General features: G+C 37.3%; 1 protein-coding gene across 5 annotated transcripts in view; it reads left to right on the top strand.

The window, feature by feature from the left end:
- The window catches only part of FCHSD2 (FCH and double SH3 domains 2), a 289,016-nt gene that overhangs the window by 230,601 nt on the left and 37,713 nt on the right, over positions 1–20,702 (top strand). For all 5 annotated transcript variants that reach the window (XM_073808516.1, XM_073808514.1, XM_073808517.1 and 2 more), the window contains one exon: positions 12,186–12,302. In XM_073808516.1, the coding sequence (XP_073664617.1) occupies positions 12,186–12,302 (117 nt within the window). The remainder of the gene's footprint in view (positions 1–12,185; positions 12,303–20,702) is intronic.

The raw sequence follows: 20,702 nt of genomic DNA on the forward strand, positions 1-20,702 counted from the left end.
GATGACTTAAAGACTAATATACCAAGAATATATTGGAATGAGCGGGAATTCCCTGATGGTCCAGTGGTTAGGACTCCTCACTTTCACTGCCAAGGGCCTGGGTTCAGTCCCTGGTCAGGGAATTAAGATCTTGCAAGCTGCACAGCCAAAAAAAATAAAAACACTCTGTAGTGTAGTTCTTTAAAGTTATTTAATAACTGTAAATTTTGAAGACTGTATTTTAATATTACTTTCTAAAAAGATTTGTAATTTTTAAAAACAACATTGCTAGGCTCTGAAAGCCTTCCTAAACTCTTGAAAGAGTTTGGCTTTTGTTTTTCTAAAAACAAAATTAAATCAAAAGATGTCTCTTCTTTTCTTTTGTTTTTGGCTGCATCATACGGCTTTCGGCATCTTAGCTCTCTGCCCGCCTGACTAGGGATGGAACACATGCCCCCTGCAGTGGAAGTGCGGAGTCCTAACCACTGGACCACCAGGGAAGTCCCTAAATCAAAAGATGTCTTAACATTTAAGTAAAAGCCTAGACAAAATTTCATTGAAAAGAAATTTGTATTTTAGCAATGTCTTTTTCAATATTACTATCTCTATCTATGTTATCAATATTGGCGTTAGATAAATTGAATAATTAATGAGACAGTATGGTCATATAAAAATAGCAAGGAATCTCGAGAGGTCTCAATACAAGCTCTAGATCCAGCACTTACTGGCTTAGTGGCTTCAGAAAGGCACATACCTTTTTTGAGCCTAGATTTCCATACCTATAAATTGAGAATAGTACCTATTAGTATTGTTTTGAGAACTAAATGTATGTAAAGCAGTTAGCACAGAGCTTAAATAGTCAATAAATGATACCCCTTTTTAAAATTAACATAGCTTTATAGTTTTCTAATTATAAAAAAGCATATGGCTTCGCTGGTGGCGCAGTGGTTGAGAGTCCGCCTGCCGATGCAGGGGACACGGGTTCATGCCCTGGTCCGGGAAGATCCCACATGCCACGGAGCGGCTGGGCCCGTGAGCCATGGCCACTGAGCCTGCGTGTCCGGAGCCTGTGCTCCGCAACGGGAGAGGCCACAACAGTGAGAGGCCCGCGTACCACCAAAAAAAAAAAAAAAGCATAAAAAAACGTTTTCACCTGAACCCTCACTGTTCAGAGGTAATATTTTGGTAATATTTTGGTCAGTATCCTTCTGAACATCTCTCTGCAGGTACCTACTTACATAGATGCGGATACACAACTTTGTATAAGTAGATTTAAAATAGACTTGAATTTAAGCTTTTTTTTTTTCATTCAGTAGTATATCATAGATACCTAATATTTACATTATCTATACTCCCTAACCATCTCAGAAATTTGACATCCTGACCTCCCGTCAAGTGGTTTGTCTTTATGTTTTTCATTTCCAGTACCTCCTAAAATTATGTCACGAATTTAAAATTCCAAGTAAATTAAAAATATGTTTTAAGAATATTTTTATTATTTTTACAGAGGCTCTTCTGTTCTTGAGTTAGGCGAGGCTCTCAGATAATGCTAAAAAGAAATTTGGAGCTCAGAGCAGTAGCAGTAGAATAGCAAAATTTCTGGGTCTCTTATCCAGAGAAACAGACTGTTCCCTCTGCTTACAGCCAATACATGAGCCTGTTTGTTCTCCTAAAATTAATTTCAGCACTGGTAAGGATCTGAGATTTCATCTCATCTTCAGTTATCTTGATTTTCAATTGAGAAAGCTGAGGCCCAGAGAGAAAGTTAAGTACATTACCCAGGATGACACAGCTAGATTTCTTTGGGAAGTAAATATTATATATGTACAATGTAAATGTATTTGAGGAGTAAATGTACTTCATTTTTAATGGCTACTTTTTTTTAACATCTTTATTGGAGTATAATTGCTTTACAATGGTGTGTTAGTTTCTGCTTTATAACAAAGTGAATCAGTTATACATATACAAATGTCCCGATATCTCTTCCCTCTTGCATCTCTCTCCCTCCCACCATCCCTATTCCACCCCTCTAGGTGGTCACAAAGCACCGAGCTGATCTCCCTGTGCTGTGTGGCTGCTTCCCACTAGCTATCTGTTTTACGTTTGGTAGTGTATATATGTCCATGCCACTCTCTCACTTTGTCCCAACTTACCCTTCCCCCTCCCCCTATCCTCAAATCCATTCTCTAGTAGGTCTGTGTCTTTATTCCCGTCTTGCCCCTAGGTTCTTCATGACCATTTTTTTTTTCTTTAGATTCCATATATATGTGTTAGCATACTGTATTTGTTTTTCTCTTTCTGACTTACTTCACTCTGTATGACAGACTCTAGGTCCATCCACCTCACTACAAATAACTCAATTTCGTTTCTTTTTATGGCTGAGTAATATTCCGTTGTATATATGTGCCACATCTTCTTTATCCATTCATCTGTCGATGGACACTTAGGTTGCTTCCATGTCCTGGCTATTGTACATAGAGTTGCAATGAACATTGTGGTACATGACTCTTTTTGAAGTATGGTTTTCTCAGGGTATATGCCCAGTAATGCGATTGCTGGGTCATATGGTAGTTCTGTTTTTAGTTTTTTAAGGAACCTCCATACTGTTCTTCATAGTGGCTGTATCAATTTACATTCCCACCAACAGTGCAAGAGGGTTTCCTCTTCTCCACACTGTCTCCAGCATTTATTGTTTGTAGTTTTTTTGATGATGGCCATTCTGACCAGTGTGAGATGATACCTCATTGTAGTTTTGATTTGCATTTCTCTAATGATTAATGATGTTAAGCATTCTTTCATGTGTTTGTTGGCAATCTGTATATCTTCTTTGAAGAGATGTGTATTTAGGTCTTCTGCCCATTTTTGGATTGGGTTGTTTTTTTTTTTTGATATTGAGCTGCATGAGCTGCTTGTAAATTTTGGAGATTAATCCTTTGTCAATTGCTTCATTTGCAAATATTTTCTCCCATTCTGAGGGTTGTCTTTTCATATTGTTTATGGTTTACTTTGCTGTGCAAAAGCTTTGAAGTTTCATTAGGTCCCACTTGTTTATTTTTGTTTTTATTTCCATTTCTCTAGGAGGTGGGTCAAAAAGGATCTGGCTGTGATTTCTGTCATAGAGTGTTCTGCCTGTGTTTTCCTCTAAGAGTTTGATAGTGTCTGGCCTTACATTTAGGTCTTTAATCCATTTTGAGTTTATTTTTGTGTATGGTGTTAGGGAGTGTTCTAATTTCATTGTTTTACATGTAGCTGTCCAGTTTTCCCAGCACCACTTATTGAAGAGGCTGTCTTTTCTCCACTGTATATTCTTGCCACCTTTATCAAAGACAAGGTGACCATATGTGTGTGGGTTTATCTCTGGGCTTTCTATCCTGTTCCATTGATCTATCTTTCTGTTTTTGTGCCAGTACCATACTGTCTTGATTACTATAGCTTTGTAGTATAGTCCAAAGTCCAGGAGCCTGATTCCTCCATCTCCATTTTTCTTTCTCAAGATTGTTTTGGCTATTCGGGGTCTTTTGTGTTTCCATACGAATTGTGGAATTTTTTGTCCTAGTTCTGTGAAATTGAGAAAGCTGAGGCCCAGCTTTCAATTGAGAAAGCTGAGGCCCAGAGAGAAAGTTAAGTACATTACCCAGGATGACACAGCTAGATTTCTTTGGGAAGTAAATATTATATATGTACAGTGTAAATGTACAGTGGTAGTTTGCCACTGGTAGTTTGATATGCCAGTGGTAGTTTGATAGGGATTGCACTGAATCTGTAGATTGCTTTGGGTAATATAGTCATTTTCACAATGTTGATTCTTCCAATCCAAGAACATGGTATATCTCTCCATCTATTTGTATCATCTTTAATTTCTTTCATCAGTGTCTTATAAGTTTCTGCATACAGGTCTTTTGTCTCCTTAAGTAGGTGTATTCCTAGATATTTTATTCTTTTTGTTGCAGTGATAAATGGGAGTGTTTTCTTAATTTCACTTTCAGATTTTTCATCATTAGTGTATAGGAATGCCAGAGATTTCTGTGCATTAATTTTGTATCCTGCTACTTTACCAAATTCATTGATTAGCTCTAGTAGTTTTCTGGTAGCATCTTTAGGATTGTCTATGTATAGTATCATGTCATCTGCAAACAGTGACAGCTTTACTTCTTCTTTTCCAATTTGTATTCCTTTTATTTCTTTTTCTTCTGTGATTGCTGTGGCTAAAACTTTCAAAACTATGTTGAATAATAGTGGTGAGAGTGGCAACCTTGTCTTCTTCCTGATCTTAGAGGAAATGGTTTCAGTTTTTCACCAGTGAGGACAATGTTGGCTGTGGGTTTGTCATATATGGCCTTTATTGTGTTGAGGAAAGTTCCCTCTATGCCTAGTTTCTGGAGGGTTTTTATCATAAATGGGTGTTGAATTTTGTCGAAAGCTTTCTCTGCATCTTTTGAGATGATCATACGGTTTTTCTCCTTCAATTTGTTAATATGGTGTATCACATTGATTTGCATATATTGAAGAATCCTTGCATTCCTGGGATAAACTCCACTTGATCATGGTGTATGATCCTTTTAATGTGCTGTTGGATTCTGTTTGCTAGTAGTTTGATGAGGATTTTTGCATCTATGTTCATCAGTGATATTGGCCTGTAGTTTTCTTTCCTTGTGACATCTTTGTCTGGTTTTGGTATTAGGGTGATGGTGGCCTCATAGAATGAGTTTGGGAGTGTTCCTCCCTCTGCTATATTTTGGAAGAGTTTGAGAAGGATAGCTGTTAGCTCTTCTGTAAATGTTTGATAGAATTCGCCTGTGAAGCCATCTGGCCCTGGGCTTTTGTTTGTTGGAAGTTTTTTTCGTTTTGTTTTGTTTTGCGGTACATGAGCTTCTCACTGTTGTGGCCTCTCCCGTTGCTGAGCACAGGCTCCGGACGCGCAGGCTCAGCAGCCATGGCTCACAGGCCCAGTCGCTCCGCGGCATGTGGGATCTTCCCGGACCAGGGCACGAACCCGTGTCCCCTGCATCAGCAGGTGGACTCTCAACCACTGCGCCACCAGGGAAGCCCTGTTTGTTGGAAGATTTTTAATCACAGTTTCAATTTCAGTGCTTGTGATTGGTCTGCTCATATTTTCTATTTCTTCGCGGTTCAGTCTTGGAAGGTTGTGCATTTCTAAGAATTTGTTCATTTCTTCCAGATTGTCCATTTTATTGGCATATAGTTCCTTGTAGTAATCTCTCGTGATCCTTTGTATTTCTGCAGTGTCAGTTGGTACTTCTCCTTTTTCATTTCTAATTGTATTGATTTCAGTCTTCTCCCTTTATTTCTTGATAACTGTGGCTAATGGTTTATCAATTTTGTTTATCTTCTCAAAGAACCAGCTTTTAGTTTTATTGATCTTTGCTATCGTTTCCTTCATTTATTTTTCATTTATTTCTGATCTGATCTTTATGATTTCTTTCCTTCTGCTAACCTTGAGGTTTTTTTGTTCTTCTTTCTCTAATTGTTTTAGGTGTAAGGTGAGGTTGTTTATTTGAGATGTTTCTTGTTTCTTAAGGTAGGATTGTATTGCTATAAACTTCCCTCTTAGAACTGCTTTGCTGCATCCCATAGGTTTTGGGTTGTCGTGTTTTCATTGTCATTTGTTTCTAGGTATTTTTTGATTTCCTCTTTGATTTCTTCAGTGATCTCTTGGTTATTAAGTAGTGTATTGTTTAGCCTCCATGTGTTTGTATTTTTTACAGATTTTTTTCCTATAATTGTTATCTAGTCTCATAGCATTGCAGTCAGAAAAGATACTTGATACGATTTCAGTTTTCTTAAATTTACCAAGACTTGATTTGTGACCCAAGATATGATCTATCCTGGAGAATGTTCCATGAGCACTTGAGAAGGATGGGTATTGTGTTGTTTTGGGATGTAATGTCCTATAAATATCAATTAAGTCCATCTTGTTTAATGTATCATTTAAAGCTTGTGTTTCGTTATTTATTTTCATTTTGAATGATCTGTCCATTGGTGAAAGTGGGGTGTTAAAGTCCCCTACTATGATTGTGTTACTGTCAATTTCCCCTTTTATGGCTGTTAGTATTTGCCTTATGTATTGAGGTGCTCCTATGTTAGGTGCATAAATATTTACAATTGTTATATCTTCTTCTTGGATTGATCCCTTGATCATTATGTAATGTCCTTGTCTCTTATAATAGTCTTTGTTTTAAAGTCTGTTTTGTCTGATATGAGAATTGCTACTCCAGCTTTCTTTTGATTTCCATTTGCATGGAATATCTTTTTCCATCTTCTCACTTTCAGTGTGTATGTGTCCCTAGGTCTGAAGTGGGCCTCTTGTAGACAGCATATATACAGGTCTTGTTTTTGTATCCATTCAGCCAGTCTATTTCTTTTGGTTGGAGCATTTAATCCATTTACATTTAAGGTAGTTATCGATATGTATGTTCCTATTACCATTTTCTTAATTGTTTTGTTTGTTATTGTAGGTCTTTTCCTTCTTTTGTGTTTCCTGCCTAGAGAAATTCCTTTAGCATTTGTTGTAAAGCTGGTTTGGTGGTGCTGAATTCTCTTAGCTTTTGCTTGTCTCAAAAGGTTTTAATTTTTCTGTCAAATCTGAATGAGATCCTTGCTGGGTAGAGTAATCTTGGTTGTAGGTTTTTCTCCTTCATCACTTTCAATATGTCCTGCCACTCCCTTCTGGCTTGCAGAGTTTCTGCTAAAAGATCAGCTGTTAACCTTATGGGGATTCCCTTGTGTGTTATTTGTTGTTTTTCCCTTGCTGCTTTTAATATTTTTTTCTTTGTATGTAATTTTTGATAGTTTGATTAATATGTGTCTTGGCATGTTTCTCCTTGGATTTATCCTGTATGGGACTCTCTGTGCTTCCTGGACTTGATTAACTATTTCCTTTCCCAGATTAGGGAAATTTTCAACTATAATCTCTTCAAATATTTTCTCAGTCCCTTTCTTTTTCTCTTCTTCTTCTGGAACTCCTATAATTCGAATGTTGGTGGTTTAATGTTGTCCCAGAGGTCTCTGAGACTGTCCTCAATTCTCTTCATTCTTTTTTCTTTATTCTGCTCTGCAGTAGTTATTTCCAGTATTTTATCTTCCAGGTCACTTATCCGTTCTTCTGCCTCAGTTATTCTGCTATTGATCCCTTCTAGAGAATTTTAATTTCATTTATTGTGTTGTTCATCACTGTTTGTTTGCTCTTTAGTTCTTCTAGTTCCTTGTTAAATGTTTCTTGTATATTTTCTATTCTATTTCCAAGATTTTGGATCATTTTTACTATCATTATTCTGAATTCTTTTTCAGGTAGACCGCCTATTTCCTCTTCATTTGTTAGGTCTGGTGGGTGTTTACCTTGCTCCTTCATCTGCTGTGTGTTTCTCTGTCTTCTCATTTTGCTTATCTTACCGTTTCTGGGGTCTCCTTTTCGCAGGATGCAAGTTCGTAGTTTCCGTTGCTTTTGGTGTCTGTCCCCAGTGGCTAAGGTTGGTTCAGTGGGTTGTGTAGGCTTCCTGGTGGAGGGGACTAGTGCCTGTGTTCTGGTGGATGAGGCTGGATCTTGTCTTTCTGGTGGGCAGGTCCACATCTGGTAGTGTGTTTTGGGGTGTCTGTGGCCTTATTATAATTTTAGGTAGCCTCTCTGATGGGGCTGTGTTCCTGTCTTGCTAGTTGTTTGGCGTAGGGTGTCCAGCACTGTAGCTTGCTGGTCGTTGAGTGGAGCTGGGCCTTGGCGTTGAGATGGAGATCTCTGGGAGATTTTCGCCGTTTGATATTACGTGGAGCTGGGAGGTCTCTTGTGGACCAGTGTCCTGAACTTGGCTCTCCCACCTCAGAGGCAGAGCCCTGACGCCTGGCTGGAGCACCAAGAGCCTTTCATCCACACGGCTGTACGAGGAGGAGCTCCTTGATGAGATGCAAAAACCACAGGCCAGCTGTGAACTCAAGAGTCTGCTTCCCAGTTCACCTGGCTGAAGCTGTGGGCTTTCCCTCCGCAGAGTGCGCAGGCCCAGTGACTCCCTAATGGCTGCTTTTTTTTTTTTTTAATTAATTAATTTATTTATTTATGGCTGTGTTGGGTCTTCATTTCTATGCGTGGGCTTTCTCTAGTTGTGGCAAGCGGGGGCCACTCTTCATCACGGTGTGCAGGCCTCTCACTATCACGGTCTCTCACTGTCACACCTCTCACTATCACGGTGTATCTGGAGTCTGTGGAACACAGACTCCAGACACACAGGCTCAGGAATTGTGGCTCATGGGCCCAGTTGCTCCTCAGCATGTGGGATCTTCCCAGACCAGGGCTCGAACCCATGTCCCCTGCATTGGCAGGCAGATTCTGAACCACTGCGCCACCAGGGAAGCCCTAATGGCTGCTTTTTAAAAAACAAATAAATTTCATAAAATAAAATGTATAAAAATTCCTTAATTGGGAGATTCAAAAAAAATTCCTTCCTTAGTCATCCATTTTGAGTGGATTTTGTAGTGAGAATTTAAACATGAAGAAAGAGACCTTTTATTTTACAAGTGGGAGCGGGATCTCAATCCTCAAGTGAGCTTTGAGAACCTGTATTAAAATGCATGGTACTCAGTAAATTAGTCCCCTTTCTCCTCTGTTCATTCTGTTCTTCCCTACATAAAATACTTTCCTTCATCCATTAGAAGCTGATTCTAATTCAGTATGTTTATTCTCTTGTCCCTCTGAAGGCACCATTCTAATAATCTGGTGGCCTGCCCCTCACTTTAGGTTATATGTTTACCAGCCTTTACTGAGGGCATTCTGTGTACTATTAGGCATGGTGCTAGATGCCAGGAAATGTATCCTTTCGAGGCCTCAGATTGCTTAAAGACAAATGGGAAACATAATGCAGCAGTCACAGTGTAATTTGATGTTGGCCTGACAGTAGCCACTCAGTAGATGTCTAACAAATTAATAAATTAATATAATGGAGATATGTCTAAAGTGAAGGAGCCACTGAGTCTATCTGGGAAAGTCAGGGAAGATTTCACAGAGAACAAGGACTTGAACTGAGATTTGAAGAATAACTAGGAATTTATCTGTGGACAAAAAAAATAGGGGAGCTATTCCAGCCAGAGGGAACAGTACTCAAAAGCATAGGCTTGTGTTCGGATTGACATTTATTTTCCAGGTAAAGACCTATCTGCTTCTGAAATTTTTTATTAAAGTTTGTATGATTTTTGAAATCTGATGTTTCCAAATTTTCAAGAATCACATTTAGTTGACCTAACTTATCAAATAACCCCAACTGACAGACTAATAAAAAACTACCTAATCTACATTTAAAAGTCGATAGGAAATTCCATTTATAGCATTTCTCTTCAGTTTGTAATTTATTTGAATTATTTTTGTTCTACTATTACTCTGGGAATTGTTATGTTATAATATATGCCTCTTTTAAAATAATCAAGTTAAATAAGTGCACTTTTCCAGAGCTAGGCTACAGTGCTGTTTGATATTTAATTGTAAAAGTCTCATGTTCTGCTTCAGGAAAATAACAATGTTCTTTAAATTATTGTGCTTAATAGCCTATATGTTACTATTCCTTTATGTATTTTAACTATACTTTTAAGAGGTAAAGGAAAAGTGTTAAAAGTATGAACCAATGATTAAATTAGCCAGCATTTTAAAAAGAAGCAGTCACTAGCATTCCTTTGCTGGAATCAACCACTACTGATACCACCATTTTAAAAGGTAATGATCTTTACTAGATTCAGATTTATATTCATCTTTGATCTCCGGAGTGGCATTAGAACATTTCTCTATGTATTGTTTAGTACCCTGGGCTGTGTTTGCCTTGTATGGAATTCTCATTTGTCTAGAACTGTATTATAGGTAGCCATGTTTTTCCATGGCTTGATTTCAGAATTCATGAAAAAGATCAGTTTACTTGAATTTTAGTTATGTGTTATTATTCCCTACCCAGAGGGTCCCAAAGTCACGTCTCCCAATCAGTGGTAATTGTGATCTGTTCTGATCATTGGGCACTCCTGAGTAATAGTAAACCCATAGGGAATGAGAAAAAAGCCCTATCTTTTTTTCTCCAGCTTTTAAGTACAGATAATACTCAGTAAAAAGGTACAGATTCTGTATGGGCATGTTGGCCACGCAGCCAACACACATTTTTAGACCCATTTACCAGTTCCTAAAATGTACCTCAGTAATAAAAATTAAATATCTCTATCAGTTGCCTCCTTTCTCATCTACTCTGTGCTCTATAAGTTCGTTCTCCTTGAGATCCTTTCATTATATCTTCCGTCTTGTTTTTGCTTCATTATTTGGGCTATCAAGAACCTGGGAATTATTTGGACTTTTTTATTAACAGTAATGACAAAATTTTTTGTTTCAAGTTATTTTCTGTTGGGTCTTTAACATTAGCAGTTACCATCTATTGGATGCTTATGTATATACCATAAGAGAATGTTTAAAATATGACCTCGTTTTGCCCTAAATAACCCCTATGAGATAGGTGGCATTTTCACCAATTTTTGGCTGTAACTAAGACACAGATTAACTAACAGCCCAAGATCATGAAGCTAATAAATGGCATAGAGAGGATTAAAACTGGGTTTATCTGGCTTAAAAACCTGTACCTGGGCTCTTCAGAGTATACCTTTCTACCATACATCCTATAGATTACATTTGCGTCTTCATCTAGGGTTTAACTTTTTAAACCCTGGCTTCTGGGGACAGATAATGTAAATGCCTAGATCCTTTTTCAAAATAAATATAATAAGAGAGCTGGTTCCCTAATAGCCCAAAGAATGAATCGGTATAAAATGTAAATGTAAAGTTGGTTAGATTTGAATATGTTTCAATTCATTTATCATTATATAATCTAGCTTTAGCTGAAATGTCTGCATAGAGTAAAAGTTTTTCAACCTTGCCTACAGTCCCCCCAACAAAAATATTAAATTTTTAATCCAATTTATCAAATCCTGTTTACCAATTTTGAGCTATATGTGACCTTGCAAAAGTCAATTTGGGTTTTTTTACTTTCTTTTTTAATATTTATTTACTTTTGGCTGCGTTGCGCATGCAGGGCATGCGGAATCTTTCCTTGCAGCGCACAGGCTTCGTTGCTCTGCAGCATGTGGGATCCTAGTTCCCCGACCAGGGATTGAACCCGCATCCCCTGCATTGGAAGGCGGATTCTTAACCACTGGACCACCAGGGAAGTCCCACAAAAGTCAGTTTTTAAAGATTTTCCACTCTAAAATTTTGCTTTTTGTATTAAAATCATCTTTGGATAATTCATATTTTAAAACATTATTTTCTTTCCTAGTTATTTTACTAAAGATTTTTTTCATGGGTTCTTAAGAGTTTAGAGAAAGTTAAAATAGTTTAGTGGTTAAGAGCTCTAATTCTGGAATCGGAAGTTGTAACAATTGAATATCTGGCGCACACTGGAAATTTTATTTAACATCTCTGAGCCTTGATTTCCTTTTCTATAAAATGGCTGTGTGACCTATCTCATAAGATTGTTATAAAAGTTATGTGAAGCACTTTCCACAGTACCTTGCATAATTGTGGTTAACTATTACTCTTGTTTAGTTTGATTTTTCAGTTTGTTCTTTGTGAAATATGGTTATAGCGTTTTAGGGCAAGAAGAAACCCTTAGTAATCATTTGATCTAGCACCCCTATCTTTGAGATGACATTAAGGCCCAGAAGAACGACAAAAGCTAGCTTGAGGTTTGGTGGTAAGTATAACTAAATTAAACCCAATATTTTTGAGGATGGATAGGTTGTGTCGCTGTTATTGTATTGTTTTATTTTTCTCTTTTCACTTCTATGCAATGATTCTTTAATCCCATTGAAACTGTTGAGTTGTTTCCATTTTGTCTGTGCAACTATTTTAGTGTCATAGTAGGTTGGCATAAATACTTTTTCTTCTTTGCTTAGCTTAGCTAGCTTGCTTTATACCCAAAATGGATCATGCTACAGTTAGAGATGAAGCTTTAATGTTCAGCAATGTAAGACAAAAATCTGTGATCATTTACGGTTTTCATACCGTCCTCTTTGTCTTCTGCTAATCTTCTGTGACATGAGACATTGCTTCCCACAGTAGTGGAGCATGCCTCCTGTTTTGAGTGCTGGTAAAGTGAAGGCCCTCTGGTCTACCTACAAAAATGGTAGTGATTTCAATAAGGATAACAGTACTTTTCTCTCTGTTTTCTCTTGTGTTGTAGAGCCGACAGTTAGAATCAGAAACTGGGACCACAGAGGAGCACAGTTTAAACAAAGAGGCTCGGAAATGGGCCACACGTGTGGCACGGGAGCACAAAAATATTGTTCACCAACAACGGGTAAGTGTGATAGAGAATCTTAGGTTATGTCTGGCATTAAGCCAAATGTCAAACCAGTTTAAGGAGTTGAATTTTATTGATGTGGAAAATACCCAATAGATGTTTTTTCTATAATTTCTCAGCACTCAGAAGTATGTTCTCAGCTATCTTCTAAACTTGAAAATTCCTTAAGCCCTCTAGCAGCAACACAGTAATTTATCTGTTTGCCATAGAATTGCTTAAGGAAGACTAGTGATAGTGTATTATAATCTTTTGGGCAGTGGAAGAGATGTGCATATGTTGAATTAGGCTTTTCATCTCCGAGACAGACTTTCTGAAGATGCAGTTGTAGATTCCATGAAAATGTATCTTCAGGACTACACTTTAGGGACTTCCCTGGTGGTCCAGTGGTAAAGAATCCTCCTTAACAATGCAGGGGACGCGGGTTCAATCCCTGGTCAGGGAACTAAGATCCCACATTCCGCGGGACAACTAAGTCCACGCACCACAACTACTGAGCTTGCACGCCTCAACTAGAGAGCCTGCATGCCGCAAGCTACAGAACCCTTGTGCCCTGGAGCCTATGCACCACAACTAGAGAAGAGAAAACCCACACGCCACAACTAGAGAGAAGCCTGCACGCCACAATGAAAGATCCTGCATGCCTCAACGAAGATCCCACGTGCCGCAACTAAGACCCAAAGCAGCCAAAAATAAATAAATAATAAATAAATCTTTTAAAAAGATGAAACTTTAAGTACAAAGAAATTATTTTAGATATAGTAAATTTTTTTCTATTTTCCATTTTATTTATAACTTTATTTTTCTTTTTCTTTACCTGCATATCCAGCTTCTTAAGAGAATTGTCTGTGTTTAGTATCTCTATTTCCTAACCTCCCGCTTATTCTTTAGCCCATTACATTTGAGCTTTCCCTTCTTCCCCTTTCCCTGCACCAATTCATAGAGACTGCACATGCCAAAATTACCAGTGATGTCTGTTACTAAATCCAAAATGGCCACTTTAATTTCTTATCTTACTCAACCCGTTGGCAGTTGTATCACAATTGACAGTTCCCTTTGTCTTGAAATATTCTCTTCTCTAGTCATCCATGACTTAAACACTGTCATGGTTTTCCTTTTCCTCTCTAACATTCCTAGATTCTTTTAAAGGTTCTTCTTTCTTCATCTTACATTTACATTTTAAATTCCTTACGCTTCCATACTAGGCTATCTTCTTTTCTTATTCTTTATTCTCATTATAGGCAGTCTTTACTACTGCCGTGGTTTCATTTACCAACAAGTAATAAATTACCATCTCCAACAATGGGCCTTTCTTCTGTGTATAAATATATCCTCTTGCCTGCTTTGACATCTTCTTTTCACTGTCACATCTTTTCTCAGGCATCTCGAATTCAGTGTTCCACTTATCTAATGCTGCATAACAAGCTACATCAAATTTAATGCCACAAAAAGAGAATCTTTTAAATTGTTTCTTACTACTCTGGGGGTTGGATGGGCTCAGCTTGGCAGTTCTCATTTAGTGGGTGGGGGTGGGGGTCTGTCATGTGATTACAATCAGATAGTGGCTGGTGCTAGAGTTATCTCACAGGCTTCCCCACTGAAATATCTGGTGTTTGGACCAGGAAGACTTGAACAGCTGGGAACTGGAATAATTAGAGCACCTCATGCATCTCTGTCTCTTTGTGGTCTCTCCATACAGTTTCTCCAACATAGTGGCTTCAGATTAGCTGTACTTCTTACATGGTAGCTGGTAGCACAGGGCTGCAAAGGTGTGAGCCCCAAGAGTGAGCCAAGTAGGAGCTATACCATCTTTTCTGATCTAGCCTCAGAAGTAACAAGATTTTAATTTATGTCATGTTTTTATTAATTGAGGCAGTCACAAAGCCCTGTCCAGATTCAAGGAGAGAAGTCATAAAATATCAATATTTCTTGGTGGGGAAATTGCAAGGTTCTAGAAGAACATGTGGAATGGGAAATATTGTAGTAGCTATTTTTTGAAAAACACAATCTGCCACAGCCTAACTTCTGGCCGTAACAGTTCACATGCCTCTTGCATGCAAAATATAACTCTCCTCTTCACCCAAAATACCCCAAAGCTCAGCATCAGACTCCAGCTTGAAATCTAGAATCTCGTCACCTAAATCAGATTCAAGGACAGATAAGCTTTGGGGTACAGTTCCTCTAATACAGTTTATCTCAATCAAAAAATTTGTGAACTAGAAAGACAAGTTATCTGTCTACCACACATCTAATAAACAGTGATGAGATTAATTACTGCAGCTTTATACTTCAAAATGTGAAGCACACAAAGAGGTTTTTTCCACTAGAATGTCTGACTCTATTTGAAAGTAAATGTTCAGATGTTAAAAATAAATCTGTTTCCCCCCTCTGTTATCAAGGCATGTTGAGTCTTTCTTCTAGGAGGTAGACACAGACAGATTTCAATGACTTTTCTAGTTCTTTATAGTGTGACCTCTGATGGGCTTTAATCTAGTAAGGTATAGTTTAAGCAATAAAATGAAAGAGAAAAATATTTGAAAAAAATTGTAGCTGAAAATTGTCCAAACTTAATAAAAACTGTAAACCCACAAATCCAAGGAGTTCAACAAACCCGAGGTAGGTAAAACACAAAGAAGCATATATTCAGTTTGTTAAAAAGCAGTAATACTCAATGGTGAGAGACTGAAAGCTTTTCCTCTAAGATCAGGAATAAGACAAGGATGCCCCCTTTCACTACTTCTATTCAATATAGCACTAGAAGTTATAGCCACAGCAATTAGGCAAGAAAAAGAAATAAAAGGCATCCAAATTGGAAAGGAAGAAGTAAAATTATCTCTGTTCACCAATGACAGGATCATTTATTTATTTATTTAGGCTGCTCTGGGTCTTCATTGCAGCATGCACTCTTCTCTAGTTGTGGTGCATGGGGTTTTCTAGTTGCGGCATGCGGGCTTAGTTGCAGTATGTGGGATCTTAGTTCCCCAACCAGAGATCAAACCTGGGCCCCCTGCATTGGGAGTATGGAGTCTTAACCACTGGACCACCAGAGAAGTCCTAACATGATCTTATATGTAGAAAATCCTAAAGATTTCACACACATGCACACATACTCACACACATACATACACACACACACACACACACACACACCTGTTAGAACTAATAAACTCAACAAAGTTGCAGGAAACAAAATTAACTCACAGAAGTCAGTTGCATTTCTACACCATATAATATACATTATACAATGAATAATTAGAAAAGGAGATTAACACAACATTGCAAATCAACTATATTTCAGTAAGATAAATTTAAAAACAAAAACATAAGAAAGAAAAGGAAATTAAGAAAACAGTTCCATTTACACTTCCATCAAAAAGAATAAAATACTTAGGAATAAACTTAACCAAAGAGGCAAAATACTTCTACACTAAAAAGTATAAAACACTGATGAAAGGAATTTAAAAAGACATAGATAAGTGGAAAGACATCCTCCTTTCACAGAATGGAAGATAGTGTTAAGATGACTTACCACCCCAAATGATCTACAGATTCAATGCAATCCCTATGAAAATCTTAACAGTATTTATTGCAGAAATAGAAAAACCTACCATAAAATTCATATGGAATCTCAAGGGACTCCAAGTACCCAAAACAGTCTTGAAAAAATAATGAAGTTGGAGGACTCATACTTCCAAACTTCAAAACTTATTACAAAACTGCAGTATTCAAGACATTGTAGTACTAGCATAAGAACATAGAGACCAGTGGAATAGAAGTCTCAATATTTTTAAAATACCATTTATCTCCAAGTTAGTCCATATATAGAATGAAATCCAAGTGAAACACCCAGCAGGGTTTTTTTGTAGAAATTGACAAAATGCTTCTAAAACATACATGGAAATGCAAATGATCTGGTATAGCCAAAGCAATTTTGAAAAATAGGGATAAAGTTAGAGGGCTTACTCTACTTGATTTCAAGACACAAAACTGCAGTAATCAAGATGTTACTGTATTGGTGTAAGAACAGACTTATAGATAAATGGAACAAAGTGAAGAGTCTAGAAATAGGCACACGCATATATGGTCAACTGATTTTTAACAAAGATGTAACAAACCTGTAAAAATGCTAAATAAAATTTAATAAAAATAAATCCAACTGTGTTTTAAGCACATGACTAGGGTACAAGGACGATTCAACATTAGAAAATATATCAGTATAATAAAATGCGTTTATAGAATAAAGATGAAAAATTATATAATTATTGTCATAGTTGCCAATAAAGCACATAATAAAATGCTGTATGCCTTAGTGATTAAAAAGTAAAATGAAATTCCCAGCCAGCTGGATTAAGACTATTTCACTCTGACAGGGATAGCTTCCTGAAACTTAGAGCAAACATTATATCTGATGGTTGTATTAGTTTTCTATAGCTGCCATAACAAATTACCACAAACTTAGTGGCTTAAAACAATAGAAGTTTATTGTCTCACACTTCTATACATTAGAAGTCTGGGTGGGCTTCACTGGTTTTTCTGCTCTAGCTCTAACAAGACCGAAATCAAGGTGTCCACTGGGCTGGCGTCTGGGGGAGAATCCACTTCCAAGCTCATTCAGGTTGTTGTCAGAATCTAGTTCCTTATAACTGTAGGGCTGATAACAGTTCTTTAAACTGTAACAGCTAGGGGCTACTCTTAGCTCCTAGAGGGCACTCTCTCTGGTCCTTGCACATGGGCTCCTACATCAGAGTCAGCAGCAGTGCATTGCATCCTTCTCATGCTTGGAATCTCTCTGACTTCTCTTTTGGCCTGTCTCTCATCTCACTCCAGCCAGAGAAAGTTCTCTGCCTGTGAGGAGTCATGTGATGAGATTGGACTTGCTCAGATAATCCAGACGTTAATCTGTGTTAAGGTCTATAACTCTAATATATCAGTAAATTATGTCTTACATATACACATTTCCAGGGATTAGAGTGTGGACATCTTTGGAGACCATTCTACCTACCACAATGATAAAACAAGAAAACAGTACCTGTGATCACCACTTAATCAATGCTCTTAATGAAAGAAAGATAAGGTGTTTAAATATTTGGAAGAGGTACATCTGTCATTACTTATAGATGAGGTGATTGTGTACCCCCCCACAAATATAAGAGACCCAGCTGTCAAACTATCAGACATAGTTAAGAGTTCAGTAAAGTCAATAGAAACAAGACTACATACAAAAATCATTAGTTTTCATATTAGCTAGAAATAATAATCAATTGCAAAATGCAGTTGGAAAAAAATTATTCACCACAGCAATAAAATACTGATAAATCAACCAGTGTCATGACCTGTAAGAAGAAAGACTTTTTTTTTTATCAAAGAAGACATGGGTAATTGGAGAGATTCAAATATTGTAGTTTTTTTTTAACTTTTAAATTCTTTTTTTTATTGATGTATAGTTGATTTATAATATTATGTGTTTCAGATGTACAACATACTGATCCACAATTTTTAAAGATTATACTCCATTTGTTATATTATAAAATATTGGATGTATTCCCTGTGCTGTACAGTACACCCCTGTAGCTTTTTGACTTTATGCATGTCTGTACCTCTTAATCCCGTACCCCTGTTTTGCCCCTGCCCCCTTCTCTCTCCCCACTGGTAACCACTAGTTTGTTCTTTATATCTGTGAGTCTGTTTCTTTATTGTTATTTTCATTAGTTTGTTTTATATTTTAGATTCCACATATAAGTGATTCCACATATAAGTGATACAGTATTTGTCTTTCTCTGTCTGACTTTTTTTATGTGGTTTTTAAATTAAATTTATTTGTAATTTCAGTGAAATCCCAATGAAACTTAGAAAATATTTTTAGAGAAACTTCACAGTCTGATCCTAAAATGTATCTGAATTTTTCTTCATGTACAAGAATAGCCAGTAACAACAATAATGAGACATTTGTGCCTTAACACATACTGAAAGATGCAGTAATGATTATAGTAATTAAAACTGTAGTATCATACAAGAGTTAACAAATATATCAAAAAAAATGATCTCTGTATGTATGGACCTTTAGCTGTTGATTCAAACAAACCACCCTAAAAAGTCAGTTTCAGGCAGACAGGGAATTTTAATGGTGAACAGCATATTTTTTACTTATTTATTTATTTATTTATTTATTTATTTATTTATTTATTTATTTATTTATTTATGGCTGCGTTGGGTGTTCATTGCTGCCTGTGGGCTTTATCTAGTTGTGGCGAGCAGGGGCTACTCTTCGTTGTGGTACGCGGGCTTCTCATTGCGGTGGCTTCTCTTGTTGTGGAGCACGGGCTTCACTAGTTGCGGCACGTCGGTTCAGTAGTTTTGGTTCACAGGCTGTAGAGCCCAGGCTCAGTAGTTGTGGCGCATGGGCTTAGTTGCTCCTTGGCATGTGGGATCTTCCTGGACCAGGGCTCGAACCTGTGTCCCTGCATTGGCAGGCGGGTTCTTAACCACTGCACAACCAGGGAAGCCCTGAACAGCATATTAAGGCTACCAAGGAATTATTGTTAGGTTTGATAACAGTATTGTGGTTGTATTTTTTTTAAGTTCATGTTTTTAGAGACTTTCACTAAAACATATAGGAATGAAATGACAAGATGTCTGGAATTTGCTTTAAAATGCTTTAGCACAAGAAAAATAAAGGATAGTAGGTAAAGCAAATGTGGAAAAGTCTCGTTAACTGTTGAATCTTAGTGATCAATATATAGGAGTTCATCATACTAGTCTCTTTACTTTTGAGTATATTTGAAATATTTCATAATAAAAAGCATGTTGGACTTCCCTGGTGGTGCAGTGGTTAAGAATCCGCCTGCCAGTTCAGAGAACACGGTCCCGGTCCCTGAACATGAACATGAGCCCTGGTCCCGGAATATCCCACATGCCGTGGAGCAACTAAGCCCATTCTCCATAACTACTGAGCCCATGTGCTGAAACTACTGAAGCCTGTGCGCCTAGAGCCCGTGCTTCACAGCAAAAGAAGCCACAGCAATGAGAAGCCCGTGCACCACAAGGAAGAGTAGCCCCCACTTGCCACAACTAGAGGAAGCCTGCGCACAGCAGCAAAGACCCAATGCAGCCAAAAATAAATAAATAAATAAATATTAAATTACTTTTAAAAAAATTTATAAAAAATAAGTAAATCAAAAACATGTTAATGGTATTTCAACTCTTTGGGGAAAGGATTTATTCAGTAAATCGCATTAAAGCAATTGTCTTGTGTATTGGGGAAAAAATATGCAGTTAGATTTCTCCCTTCTGCCATATACAAGGTAAATTTCAAAAGAATTAAAGAGCTAAATGCTAGACACAAGACTACTAAAAACTAAAAAACATATAGAATATTTTTGGCATATTACCAGTGGCTTCTTAAGTAAGACGCAAAACCCAGAACCCATAAAGTAAGATGCTTGATAAATATGACTACATAAAAAATTTCTGTAAAACAAAAGAACTTTTAAAAGTTAAGAGAAAGGGGGCTTCCCTGGTGGCGCAGTGGTTGGAGTCCGCCTGCCGGTGCAGGGGACGTGGGTTCGTGCCGCGGTCCGGGAAGATCCCACATGCCGCAGAGCAGCTGGGTCCGTGGGCCATGGCCGCTGGGCCTGCGCATCTGGAGCCTGTGCTCTGCAGTGGAGAGGCCACAACGGTGAGAGGCCCACGTACCGCAAAAAAAAAAAAAAAAAAAAAGTTAAGAGAAAGGGAATAGAATGGGAGGAAATATTTGTGACATAAATAACAGAAAAAGGACTAATATCTGGAAGGAAATATATTTAAGTAATAAGAAAAAGACAAAAAAGTAGAAAAATGGTTAGAGGATATGAACTGCCTATTTATAAAAGTAGAAATAGAGATGACCAGCAACATATGAAATGATATTCTATTACAGAGAAATGAAAATTGAAACAATAAGATAATTTTTATAAAATTTCAAAGATTGACAATATCCAGTGTTGGTGAAATGTAGAGAAACATGCTCTTACACACTACTAGAAGAGTAGGTACAGCCTTTTGTGAGCAATTTGGCAATGTCTATAAAAATGTACAGTTTCCACTTCTGTGTTTTTACCTTAGATAAATATTCCCGTATGTGTTCAAAGAATCATTGACTAGGTTGTTTGTACAGTACTGTTTATAGTATTGAGAAATTTGAAAACTCAGATAGCAATATAGTAAGAGTAAACAAAATATGGTATGGTTGAACTATTGAATCTGTGGATTAATTAGAGAATGAAGTCAATCAGTTTGTACAAACACAAAAATGTTTCTTAGACACATTGAAGGGAAGGTAGATCTCATTTTATTATTTTTCAAACAAAACTGTACAAAGCATGTAAGGAAATACATAAGAGATGGCTTGATAAAATACAAATA

Source organism: Tursiops truncatus, chromosome 8 (assembly GCF_011762595.2).
Source record: "Tursiops truncatus isolate mTurTru1 chromosome 8, mTurTru1.mat.Y, whole genome shotgun sequence".
Taxonomy (NCBI): Eukaryota; Metazoa; Chordata; class Mammalia; order Artiodactyla; family Delphinidae; genus Tursiops; species Tursiops truncatus.